We start from the raw sequence: 13,770 nt of genomic DNA on the forward strand, positions 1-13,770 counted from the left end.
TGACATAAGAGTTCAAAACAAATGAACAAATTATTATTAAACGAACAAACTATTATTAGTTAATTAACAACTGTTAAACTTGTGGGATTTGAATCACCATTACATTTATATAAAATAATGACTTTATTAATGGACTTGCCAAATAGTGTGTTTCTGCTAAAAGTTTCCAAGTAATATTGAGTGAGAAAATAGACTGAATTTGGCAGAACGTTTTCATTGTCTTTATCGATATTCGATATTAGCTTTTTTTTCAGTTAACCTCTAAAAGGCGTCCCCACTGTAACAGAAGTGAAAGAAACTACAGAAGAGATGGTGGGGTACCTGAAGATTTTGGGATACATTTTACTTCTCTCTTGTGTCTCATCGACTGAATCCCGCGTTCTGAAATTTGTTGTCGCCGTAAGTCTTTTCAGTTCTGCTTTACTGTTCTGGGGTTTGTTTTGAAATGTTTGATGAAATCCTGACAGATTTAACACTTGCTTTATGCTTGAAGGGAAAATAAGTAAAAAGATAATCAATAATCATATTGTTTTTCATGCCTGATGTAGGAGCCATGTATTAACCCAATCAATCAAGCTTAATTTAACCCAATTTAGCCCAATTTATACCTGGTTCTAACATGTGTCCTTTGTTCTAATCTTGTCCACATTTTGATTGTGCCCACATTTCTAGACAGGTGTAGATGATTAAAAGACGCATTGTATTCTGATTGTGATCAGATCTTCCTGACCACCTCCGGAGGCACTAGGATATCTGGTCACAATGAGGACACAGTAAACAGATAAGAGATACATTTTAATACCATGTGGAGATGCAACGGCTAATATGTCGGCACAATCAGAATGTGGATAACATTAGGACAAAGCACACGTTAGCACCAGGTATAAAAGATACTTCTGCATATCACATAAGAATATAAGACATATGACTTGTGTACGGTACTGTAGCTCTATACATATGACATAAAACATATGACTGACGTAAGGTATTTCGTCATGGCGATCGATCCCCCATTGAGTCGTTTCCCATGGACCCTCATGGAGAGGAAGTGTGGGAACAAGGCTTCGGGCAGCTAACTGAGGTACAGAAATCCTATTTGAGTATGCAATGACAATGATATTTAAAAAAAACATATCCCAATACCTATATTTTCATTCTGAATGTGCCTGTAACTTCTACAACAACAATAAGACAACTATAAGCTTAAGCAAGCACACACATTTTTTTTAGGAAAAGTTGAAGGTGTCTGTCATGAAATGTTAGACAATCCTGTACCACATCAAAAACAAGCAATATTATCACAGTAGTATCTCCCAAATATTCTCTGTAGAAGTTCTTACTTGACCTAGGCTGTTGTGTGAGGTCTAAGCTTTCTCTCGTCTTTTTTTGTCTCACTTGGCTCAGTTGGGGATGAGACAGCAGTTTGACTTGGGCAGGTTTCTAAAGAGACGCTATGGACACTTCCTCAGTGAAGACTACAACAGCAAAGAGGTGCGTTACTGGAGCCCAAACGTGTACATATTACACAGGAGAGAAATTACATTGATTACCATGTGTGCTGCTTGTGCATTTGAGTCGTGCCATATCTATTTCGGGCTATACGTCTATGTTCTTTGGAGCATATGACCACACGTTATGTGGTACTTAGTGCCTGCAATGTCTGTTTTGGTGTAGGCTAATGAGAATGACTCATGTTGATGACATCATCACCCCGGCCTCATAACATGATGTAACATGTGGGCTAGTCTCGCCTGATCTCGCATTAGACTGCATGCATGTTGTTTGGCTCTGTGTGCCCCAAGGCTGTTTGGATCATACTGGCATTACAACAAATATCTGATTTCCCTCTTCCTGTCACTCTCTTTCTCTCTTTACTCCATTCTATCTCTTTATATTTTTCTCTCTCGTCCCCCTCCCTCTGTCCATAAAGTAACATGCAATTATCACCAAAAATAACTACTTTACTAATTCGCTGTCGCTAAGGATTTGTTGTCGCACTCAAGTTTCAGCTCATGCTGTACCTTTCATGTCCCCTGACATCCGAATTCAAACAAGCTTTATCAGCATCACAGGAAAAGCCAATGTTGTCAAAATGATTTACAGTGTGCAATCACTTCACATATGATGACAGAAAAGGGAAAAGCACATTTTAAGTAGAACATATTCATTCTTAATACAGTAAAGCTTTGTTCCATTATGCACACTGGCATACCCCTTACTGTACAGTGAAGCAGTTTTTTGGAAATGGATTCTCTAAGTGGTATGCTGGTATAGACATAGGAACCTAAGCTTTACTTCTTCCGCTCCACACAGGTGTACGTGCGGAGCACAGACTATGACCGCACTCTAATGAGTGCCCAGGCTAACCTGGCTGGGCTGTTCCCCCCAAACAGACGCCCCCCTCCCCTCATGCCCCAGTTACCATGGCGGCCCATTCCAGTGCACACTGTCACCAGAGCCCAGGATAAGGTAGGCGGGCGCAGGGCTCTAAAGTGCGACCAAATATTTTGCTGTGCGACCAGGAGTTTTATTTTGGGAGCACTGAGCGACTATGAAAAAAATCTGTAACGATAAGGCTTCGCTGTACCATTGTTTCTGGGTGCCCTAGAGAAACAACTGAAGGCAGATTAATTCGCGTCGTGGTTAAACAATTACTACAGCGAAAACGGCGTGCTTCTAGCACAACCAGGTCAAAAGATCTGACCCATATTATCGGCGTAACATTTGGATCTTCCTATAGCGGATCGATCACTAGCTGGCAGCTCCCTACAGAAAAGACAGGTAGAGGAATGGTAACGTATGGCGGATGGTTGGAAATGGCGGCGAGTAGTGCGGACGAAGTGGAGGAAATGGAGAAAAGGTTGGAGAAGCAACAGCTGTGCTGGAATGCGATCAATATGGGTGACAGTTCTGATGATGTGGGGCGGGAGGATTAGGGTCAAGGATCTGAATGGTCTGTAGTGGAAAGAGATAGGAAGAAGAGAGATAATGATACTGAAAGCAGTGGAGCGTCTAGTATACAAAGCATAAAGAGGGCCAAGGTAGGAAGCAAGAGTAATAATGTGTCGGAATGGAAACTTGTGATGGTGTTTGATGAGACCACATGGCCTCATTTACACCCTATCCAATTAACCAATGCCATAGAGAAAGAGATAGGTGAAGTCAAACTAGCCAGGTTCATTAGAAATGGTAGATTGCTAATATTTTGTGGTAGCCAGGCTCAGCAAGGGAAGATTCTGCAAATGTAAAAGCTTAATGGGAAGAAGATTAAAAGCCACGTCCCTGGTGCTTATGCTAGGTTGAGGAGGGTCATCACTGGGGTCCCAATATCTATGTCCATAGATGATATTAAAGAAAATGTGAAGGAATGCAGAGTGATTGAGGCCAAATGGTTGATCAGAAGGAAAGAGGGTCAAAAAAGTGAAAGCTTATCAGTGCTGCTGAGGTTTGAGAAGGTTTTTCCTGGAAAAGTACAGATAGGATTCCTTAGTTTCAATTTCAGAGAATTTGTCCCATCCCCATTGTGGTGTTTTAAATGCCAAAAAATGGGACATATAGCTGTTCAGTGTAAAGGAAAGAAAAGATGTGCCAAGTGTGGAGGGGAACATGATTACGGTGAATGTGGGAGCAATGTGAAGGTTAAGAGTTGTAATTTTTTTACATTACAGCCTTATTCTAAAATTGACTAAATAGTTTTTTCCCCCCTCATCAATCTACTCACAATACCGCATAATGACAAAACAAAAACAGGTTTTTATAATATTTTGCCAAATAAAATAACAAAATAACTGAAATATCACATTTACATAAGTACTCAGAACCTTTACTCATATCAAATTTTATTTGTCACATGCACTGAATACAACAGGTGTACAGTCGTGGTCAAAAGTTTTGAGAATGACACAAATACTAATTTTCACAAAGTCTGCTTCCTCAGTTTTGATGATGGCAATTTGCATATACTCCAGAATGTCATGAAGAGTGATCAGATGCCATGAAAATGAACTTAATCCCCAAAAAACATTTCCACTGCATTTCAGCCCTGCCACAAAAGGACCAGCTGCCATCATGTCAGTGATTCTCTTGTTAACACAGGTGAGAGTGTTGACGAGGACAAGGCTGGAGATCACTCTGTCATGCTGATTGAGTTAGAATAACAGACTGGAAGCTTTAGGCCTACCGCTGTTGTGTCACTGGCAAACTTAATGATGGTGTTGGAGTCGTGCCTGGCCATGCAGTCATGAGTGAACAGGGAGTACAGGAGGGGGCTGAGCACGCACCCCTGAGGGGCCCCCGTGTTGAGGATCAGCGTGGCGGATGTGTTGTTACCTACCCTTACCACCTGGGGGCGGCCCGTCGGGAAGTCCAGGATCCAGTTGCAGAGGGAAGTGTTTAGTCCCAGGGTCCATAGCTTAGTGATGAGCTTTGAGGGCACTATGGTGTTGAACGCTGAGCTGTAGTCAATGAATAGCATTCTCACATAGGTGTTCCTTTTGTCCAAGTGTGAAAGGGCAGTGTGGAGCGCAATAGTGATTGCATCATCTGTGGATCTGCATCATCTGTGGATCATCGGTGATATGCAAATTGGTTTTCATCAAGGATCTCTCTGTACTTTGCTCCGTTCATCTTTCCCTCGATCCTGACTAGTCTCCCAGTCCCTGTCGCTGAAAAACATCCCCACAGCATGATGCTGCCACCACCATGCTTCACCGTAGGGATGGTGCCAGGTTTCCTCCAGACGTGACGCTTGGCATTCAGGCCAAAGAGTTCAATCTTGTTTTATTAAGACTATATAATCTTGTTTCTCATGGTCTGAGAGTCCTTTATGTGCCTTTTGGCAAACTCCAAGCGGGCTGTCATGTGCCTTTTACTGAGGAGTGGCTTCCGTCTGGCCACTCTACCATAAAGGCCTGATTGGTGGAGTGCTGCAGAGATGGTTGTCCTTATGGAAGGTTCTCCCATCTCCACAGAGGATCTCTGGAGCTCTGTCAGAGTGACCATCGGGTTCTTGGTCACCTTCCTTCTCCCCCGATTGCTCAGTTTGGCTGGGCGGCCAGCTCTGGGAAGAATCTTAGTGGTTCCAAACTTCTTCCATTTAAGAATGATGGAGGCCACTGTGTTCTTGGGGACCTTCAATGCTGCAAAAATATTTTGGTACCCTTCCCCAGATCTGTGCCTCGGCACATTCCTGTCTCTGAACTCTACGGACAGTTTCTTCAACCTCATGGCTTGGTTTTTGCTCTGACATGCACTGTCAACTGTGGGACCTTATATAGACAGGTGTGTGCCTTTCCAAATCATGTCCAATCAATTGAATTTACCACAGGTGGACTCCAATCAAGTTGTAGAAACATCTCAAGGATGATCATTGGAAACAGCTCAATTTCATAGCAAAGGGTCTGAATACTTTTTTATTTCTAAAAACCTGTTTTGCTTTGTCATTGTGGGGTATTGTGTGTAGATTAATGAGGAAAAAAGTCAAGGAGTCCGAATACTTTCGGAATGCACTGTATGCAGAGGCTGTAAAACAGATTGGTGGAACTACAGGAGTGATGGAGCTTCCATGGCTGCTCCTGTAGTAAGTAGACCAACTGTCGGGGCTGGTGCTTCTGCTGGTCCCGGCATGGTTTCAAGACCTGTTCAGAAATCTTGCGCTCGTTAATGTGCTGTGTCAAAGGACACTTTGATAGTGAATAAAGTTAACTTGATCACTTTCATTGGTAAGGTTATCAACACGACTCGAGTTGTGGAAAGCAGAAATGCCAGGTTGAAGGCTATTGTGGATATGGCAAAATAGTTATTGGGGGTAACAGATGTTACTGTAGAAATGGTCATTGACATGCTGAATAATCCTAAGGGTGGATTGTTTCAACATGATATAGATCAAGTTTAATGGGGTTGGGGGGCTTGGAAGGGTGTTTTGGGGGAGGGTGTGGTAGAAGTTAGTAGAGATTTATTTGGTTTGAAAATTGTATTTTCTTAGTACAGAGTTAGGTAGCCCATGATTGATCGCACCCTCCAGCACAGTAGGTGCCCGCATGCACCTTAAATGTTTGTTTGCGGACCGCCATGATATCATAGCAAAAGAAGATGATGCAGGGGCGACAACGGTAGCTAGCTAGCTAGGAAAACGGTAGACAGTGTTCTTCACCCCCGCCTGTCGGGCACTGCTTTCCTGCAGTTCTGTTAACGATGGCGAGGGCAGGTGTTCGGCAGGAGTTAGCGAAGGACCCTGGGTGCTAGCTAGCTAGCTAGGACTCCGGTACATAGCAGGCGGGAGGCAAGATAGTTAGCTAGCTAGCTAGGACACCGGTAGACAGTGTACTTTGCCCCCGCCAGTCGGGCACTGTTTTCCTGCAGTTCTGTTAAGGGCAGGTGTTCGGCAGGTGGGAGTGAAGGACACTGTGTGCTAGCTAGCAGGCGTTAGCGAAGGACTAGTTAGCTAGACGCAGCCTGACCACGTGAAGGTAATTGGTCGAGTCTGCTGGGTGGGGCATTATACGGTCCTCCATTTATTGTCCAATGGGTTTCCTAGCTCCTCCTTTCACTAATAGTGCTGTTATTAATCACAATGGGAAAATGGGAAATGGGAAAATGGGAAAATAGTGCCTTTACACAATGTACAAACCAAATATTCCACAAATGATTTTGTAATTTTAATGACAGGTATTCGTATCACCATTTTAGCTTTTATAATAAACTAATGTATTAACTGTGTTACATATTTTTAGGGCACAAGATGTGCTTCAAAAGTATCTAGAATTCATATAGGTCACATATAAGCTGTATCTCAATCAATCCCCCAAATATTCTGGTGCTCCTAAACTTCATGTGGTGTTCCTACATTTAAAAAATTGGGAGCACCAATGCTATCAATTAATTTCTTTAATTTAGAGTCCTGGGCTGGCGGCTGGCTGGTATAGACAAACATGCCTACTCACTCACACATCATCCATTAAAACAGCTGTATGAATCTATCCAGCAGACCTGGGTTCAACATAGTGTTTGTTTTCTTTCAAAAACTTTAGCTGTGCTTGATTGAGCTTGCCTGGTTGCATTGGAACCAATGAAATAGTCCCAAAAGTGTAAACCCATCCCATCTGATTCTGGCACTCCAGGCAGAGTCAATAAAACACTCAAAGTATTTGAAAAAATGAAAGTTTGAATCAAGATATATTGGCTTTGTGTGGAGCCTGATGTGAAACGCAATATCACTACGCCCATTTGAGATGTGAGCATGGACCTTCATGTCCATTTCTCTGACCAATAGGCCATTTGGCAGTGAGATGGAAATGGCGATAAAAACAAATCAATGGGCCACTAATAAAGCAAAGCTGTAAACCGAATTTACATGGGGTTTATGAGAAGAGGAAGAGGAATTTGACAGAGGAATAAAAGTTGTCGTTTTGTCTTGGATTTCACAAGCTGTTGAAGTCCCCAAGCAAACACTGCCCCAGGTTTAGAGAGCTGATGGGGGAGATGTTTGGCAGCGAACACTACCGGAGAGTTCTCAAGTCACACAAGGTAAGTCTCAGAAGAGTTGTCAAGGTACCACATCAAATCATAAAGCCTATGATGCTTCATACATCTTAATTGGACCAGTTTCATTGCAGGAGAAAAGTAATCCTGCTGCAGGAGGATTTTATAAATTTATTTTTTAACTGATAATTTCTAACGGGAATTAGTTTCGATAGGCTACAGTAGGCTATAGGCTGTATTTCGGATACACTATGTTGTAGTATAGACCATTATCTAGTTGTGTTATTAGGCTATGTACAACAACAATTGTTGATGTGTATGGCTGCATTTCAACCTGTAGTAGGACATCTATTCTGTCTGGTGATTTGGTGTTTGAGCGAGCAAGAGAGAAAGAGAACCACAGGTTTTCAGTGAATGTATGTCAATCACAAGGCTCATTTGAAAATCCTGCGGCGCAGGAAAATTCTCAGCGATAACAGAGTGATCAAATTAGCAAACTACACATGTAGTAGACGTGACATAACATGTTCAGACTTGTGTCAAATGCATAGCAGTATGTCAAATACTTTCAAATACTGTTTGCGCTCGATTGAGTTTGTCAAAATAGAATAGCCCCAAAGGGGAAAACTCCAAGGTTAATCAAACACACCTCAATCGCTTTCACTAGTTTGTTGACAGCGTGTTGTTTATTATGTTGTTATTGTAAATGTTTCTTTTTGTTGTTCTGTCTAGTCATTTCAAGTCATATCCTGGCATAACTAGGCCTTGCGCAATATGTCGCAGCAATGAAACCCTTTTCCTCACAACCCTGTCTCTCCCTATTCATCTTGTCTGGTGAATTCATTTTGACTCACTTGCTACGTGTGTTTGTTATCCAAAGATGGAATTATTGTTTCATTCCAGTAGGTTGTTAGTTGTCACAAAGGCCTTGTTATTATTTTGGTGTAACATCAGGTCCTCAGTGATTTCCTCACTCACTGTTTTCTCCTTCATCTTCCAAAAAGCTGCTCGGCACAATTTCTCTCACATTCTCAGAGCTGTTAATTAATGACAGGATTGAATTATGTTGAGAGTTAAAATGAAAAGGCTTTAATTAAACTAAGTCCCATCCTGATTCCTATTAAGGAGATGTCTGGCTTTTGATGGAGGCGTCCTTTGGTACTCTTTACTACCCTCTGGTGAGAACATGGAGTAACTGAAAAATGTTGTCACCCTGGGTGCATCTCAATAGTCTAAAGTGGCTTCCTCTTCTTGTCTCATTTGACGTGATCTGAAAAGCAGGTGAAAGGTTAATGGGCATAAAGGCATAATATGTAGAAATTGCTCCCCGTTACCTGGTTGCTAAAATTCTATCATGTTTGCCTAATTTTAGTTTATGTGACAAAACAAGTGTAGAGAATCATTGACAATCTAAGCTGCTGTTAAATATATTTTCTATAATAAAAAATATTGAATTTTGAGCTGTTTTAAGCTGGTGTACAAAACCAAAATTAAAAAGATGCAAAACCTAAACTTAAAGATGCGTTATAAAGGTTTTGTATAATTTCAGTCAGTAGTTGAAAAGTAGCGCTCAATTCGTACAATATGTTAAGAAATTGTAAGTCCATAAGATCCCGTTCAGTCTCTTTAAGGATGGGAAGCATAGAAATAGCTCACATAGAATGGATATGCCGCTTATCAGACATGCTTTCAATGAGAATGACAGATCTACAACTCACATTTCTATCTGAATTTGGTTGGGTCGCCCACAAAGCAACATACTGGACCTTGAATGATGACCTATCACTACACACTGACAGTAATCAAGACTTGTCATGTATTTTGCATCAGTGTAAATGAAGGGAAGGACACAAAGACAGGATGTCACTTTAGACTATTGAGAACCTTCCACTTAGTAATTTTCTCTCAACTTAGCACTGGGTATAAAAAAACCTTTGTACAGTGCACTTATTTGACAAAACGAATAGTTTTAATAATCAACTGTTTATGGAAGCAAAAAAAGAATGTGACATAGAATATGTGACCGAGTGATTGCTTTTAGGAATCTATCAGGCACAATAATCAAATTGACTGACTGGAAAATATTCGTATAAGATGAACATCTTCCCACAGCGATTTATACAGGAGCTCTCCAACCACACTGGGTACCCTGTGTCTAGGCTGCTGGGCAGAAATTCTATCTGGAGGGTCTACGACACTCTCTCCTGTCAGGTAATGGACTACTGTATGTAGCTCGCTGTATACACACTCAGACTCTGAAATAAACACTATGCCACATGTAGGGTTTCCCCTGTGGGGGTAGTTGCATGTCCCCTTCGAAGGGCAAGGAGCAAGGTGACCAGAGAATACATAGTCTACGTCCCAAATGGCACCCCATACCCTTTATAGTCCACTTACTTTGTGAAGGGCCCATAGGGCTCTGGTCAAAAGTAGTTCACTATAGGGAATAGGGTGCCATTTGGGACGCATACATAGACTTGCTTGAAACCCATTCAACTCACGTTTCCTGCATGTTGTCCGTGCCACTATGTAACTTCCAGTCATTGCACTAATACTAGTTAGCATTGGCTCGCGAAACTACCTCTAACTTCCTTCATACTGCACAGAGACATAAAAATGGCATCCACGAGTTCATCTGACTCTGCATCCTGCCTGACTCATTGTACAGGCAGGACACCTACCCTCCATTCCCCTGCCTAGCTCTCTTGCAAGTTGCCCTGTGTCAAATAGTTTGGCTTCTATTGGTTTCAATTGACAACTTTGATGCCAGAAAGCCTGGATGTTGCTCTTTGGGTCTTTGTGCCCCGCCTGGGAACAAACAATCTAGTGGAAACACTGCCATGTGATCATCTCGGCAGTTGGGCTTGATAAATAACTCAATAGCACATTGAAATGAGAAATATTCATAATTATATAAGAGACTTGGCCATATTTACAGTAATACGCATTCGCACCGGTGCAAAGTGTACATCCAACATCTGTTATTTTCAGAGATGGGTATAAATAGAAAGACTTATACAAACCATGAAATTCAGGGTGCATCCAAAATGGGACCCTGTTCCCTATATAGTATACTACTTTTGACAAGAGTCCTATGCGCCCTGGTCAAAAGTAGTGCACTATAAAGGGAATAGGGTACCATTTGGGATGTATCCAAAAATAATTACACGGGTATAGGCTTGGTTGTGACTCATGTGTTGTGGAAGATTGCGCTTCAAACAGAACGATGCTAACGGTTGTCATTGTACCCCTGTTAGAGGAATCACAACCTGACCACCCCTGGCTGGGCCACACAGGAAGTACTCAACACTCTACAGGAAATATCCTCCTTTGAGGTCGTGTTCAGCGTCGTCACTCACAAGAGAAAGGAAAAGGCCAGGCTCTCAGGAGGTGAGAGGTTAGAGTTTAGAAGGTGTCAGAGGTGCTGTGGGTTGTAAAAGAGTTGAAGTAACGTTGAGTTAATGTTGTGACTGTGGGCTGAGAGGTTGCTCATGCTGAGTGGATGAATATGCTGGGGATTGTGAGTTGGTCTCAATGTTATGTTAATGAGTTGAATTATGCAAACAGTTTGTTTGTGTGGATGTCACTGTGATTGTTTTTATAATGTTGATCGTTTGTTTATTGTTTAGGGGTTCTGTTGAATGCCATCCTGAGGAATTTCTCCAAGGCAATGGAGCAAGGGAGCACACTCAAGTTCATCATGTATTCAGCAGTTAGTGAACACCGCTGGCACACACATACACACATATCCACATGCACAAATGTACACTCACACTTCATATTATGCAATCTGACATCTAGCATGTCTCCGTATTCATATTTACACATTCACAAGCACATCCACGCATGACCAAACACAATGTTAATGCTATGTGATAATGCAATTTATACGACACAATTAATTCTATGTGTCCTGATGTGTACATCTCTCTCTCAAGCATGACTCCACCCTCATCACTCTCCAGGCTGCCCTAGATGTGTACAACAGTCTTCTTCCTCCTTATGCTGCTTGTCAGCTCTTTGAGTTCTACCAAGAGGATGATGGGTAATGTAGTTTTAGTTGTGATACCTCTAGAAATGATAATATGTACAAGGCTAATGTTTTAGCACGATAAAGTGTAGAAATGATTTGGTTTAAAGCTGCCATATGTAACTTTTTGGGTGACCCGAAGAAATTCACATAGTAATTCACATTGAAAGCAAGTCTAAGAAGCGGTAGATCTGTTCTATGTGCGCTATTTCTATGCTTCCCGTGCTTAAGTTTCATATTTGCATCTTTTATTTTCGGTTTTGTATACCAGCTTCAAACAGCTGAAAAAACAAAATTTTTGGTTATTGAAAAGAGATTGCACAGTGGTTTAGAAGGTACAATGATTCTTTGCACTGCTCGTCTTGTCACATAAACATTTGGCAAACTATTAGAAATTTAGCAACCTGGAAATGTCTGAGTGATTTCTGCATATTGCACCTTTAAATGACAACGAAATGGTATGCGAGATGTGAAATTAGTATTAAAGTGTTACAGAAATATGCATAACACATGACTGTAGGCTATCTCTTTACATAGTCTGTGTTAACTATTCCAGGTCCTATTCTCTTGACTTGTATTACCGTAATGACTCATCTCGTGACCCCTACCCGACCCCTGTGCCTGGCTGTGAGACAACTCCGTGCCCTCTGACCTCATTTACTGACCTGGTTAAAGATGTCATCTCAACGGACTGGGACGCCGAGTGTGGGCTCAAAACATCATGGCCCGACACAGGTAAGAAAGGTAGTCCATATCTTCCTAATGGTTCAAAGGTTTTGCTTTATTACTTTGGCTTATAGGAGCTCATTGTTCTGTCATTCTATACCAGAATAACCATAAATATTGCCACAGATACTGTAAGTAAAAGTTAACATAATGTTTACTCGGAAACTGTCACTACTCATTGAAACAGGACTCTAAGACTGAAATCTTTTAAATCTGATTACTTATCTTCATTGACTTTTGCAAGGTGTCATTGCGGTGCTTGCAGTGACAGTAGCTATCCTGACGGTGGCGATGTTGGCCAGCATAGCAGTGTTTATTCACCAAAGGAGAAACCTGTACTCCAGGGAGGGGTAGTAGGGCTCTCCAGACTTGACTAAGTCTTCCTAAAACATCATGGAGGCATTGGGAGAGGACAGGGCAATACATCAATACTTATAGACCTACTATCTTTGAGATTAAAATGTAAATAATCCATACAATGACCTTGTGATTTTTGTTCTCTTGTGATCTATTGTACTGTTTTGAATTGTATTGTATTGAGTTCTATTCTATTTTGTTCTATTTAGCAGAATGTCAAGTCATCTCAGGTCTTTGTTGAGTGATTTGGAGACAGTGAGGGCTTTTATAATATTTTGAAAATGATTGAATTACTAGTTACAGTGCTTTCAGAAAGTATTCACACCCCTTGACTTTTTCCACATTTTGTTGTGTTACAGCCTGAATTTAAAATGTATTAAATTGAGATTTTCTTGTCACTGGCCTACACACATAGTACCCCATAATGTCAACGTGAAATTATGTTTTTCTTTTTTTTTAAACAAATTTATAAAAAATGAAAAGCTGAAAAGACTTGAGTCATTAAGTATTCAACCCCTTTGTTATGGCAAGCCTAAATAAGTTCAGGAGTAAAATTGTGCTTAACAAGTCACATAATAAGTTGCATGGACTCACTCTGTGTGCAATAATAGTGTTTAACATGATTTTGAATGACTACCTCATCTCTGTACTCCACACATACAATTCTCGGTAAGGTCCCTCAGTCGAGCAGTGAATTTCAAACACAGATTTAACCACAAAGAACAGGGAGGTTTTCCAATGCCTCACAAAGAAGGACACCTATTGGTAGATGGGTAAACATAAAAAAGCAGACATTGAATACAGTGGGGAAAAAAAGTATTTAGTCAGCCACCAATTGTGCAAGTTCTCCCACTTAAAAAGATGAGAGAGGCCTGTAATTTTCATCATAGGTACACGTCAACTATGACAGACAAAATGAGAAAAAAAAATCCAGAAAATCACATTGTAGGATTTTTAATGAATTTATTTGCAAATTATGGTGGAAAATAAGTATTTGGTCAATAACAAAAGTTTCTCAATACTTTGTTATATACCCTTTGTTGGCAATGACACAGGTCAAACATTTTCTGTAAGTCTTCACAAGGTTTTCACACACTGTTGCTGGTATTTTGGCCCATTCCTCCATGCAGATCTCCTCTAGAGCAGTGATGTTTTGGGGCTGTCGCTGGGCAACACAG

General features: G+C 41.1%; 1 protein-coding gene across 1 annotated transcript; it reads left to right on the forward strand.

Annotated features, from left to right (window-relative positions):
• Window positions 1–309: 309 nt before the first annotated feature.
• On the forward strand, window positions 310–12,589 carry LOC311133777 (testicular acid phosphatase homolog; the record flags this gene model as incomplete). Its single annotated transcript, XM_084167335.1, has 11 exons — window positions 310–399; window positions 986–1,081; window positions 1,405–1,491; window positions 2,314–2,469; window positions 7,426–7,524; window positions 9,592–9,690; window positions 10,737–10,869; window positions 11,109–11,191; window positions 11,418–11,524; window positions 12,066–12,244; window positions 12,480–12,589. 11 exons carry the CDS (start codon window positions 310–312, stop codon window positions 12,587–12,589), a joined length of 1,239 nt encoding a protein of 412 aa, XP_084023461.1.
• Window positions 12,590–13,770: the final 1,181 nt, after the last annotated feature.

The sequence above is a fragment of the Coregonus lavaretus genome, assembly GCF_964263955.1.
Source record: "Coregonus lavaretus genome assembly, chromosome: 1".
NCBI lineage: Eukaryota > Metazoa > Chordata > Actinopteri > Salmoniformes > Salmonidae > Coregonus > Coregonus lavaretus.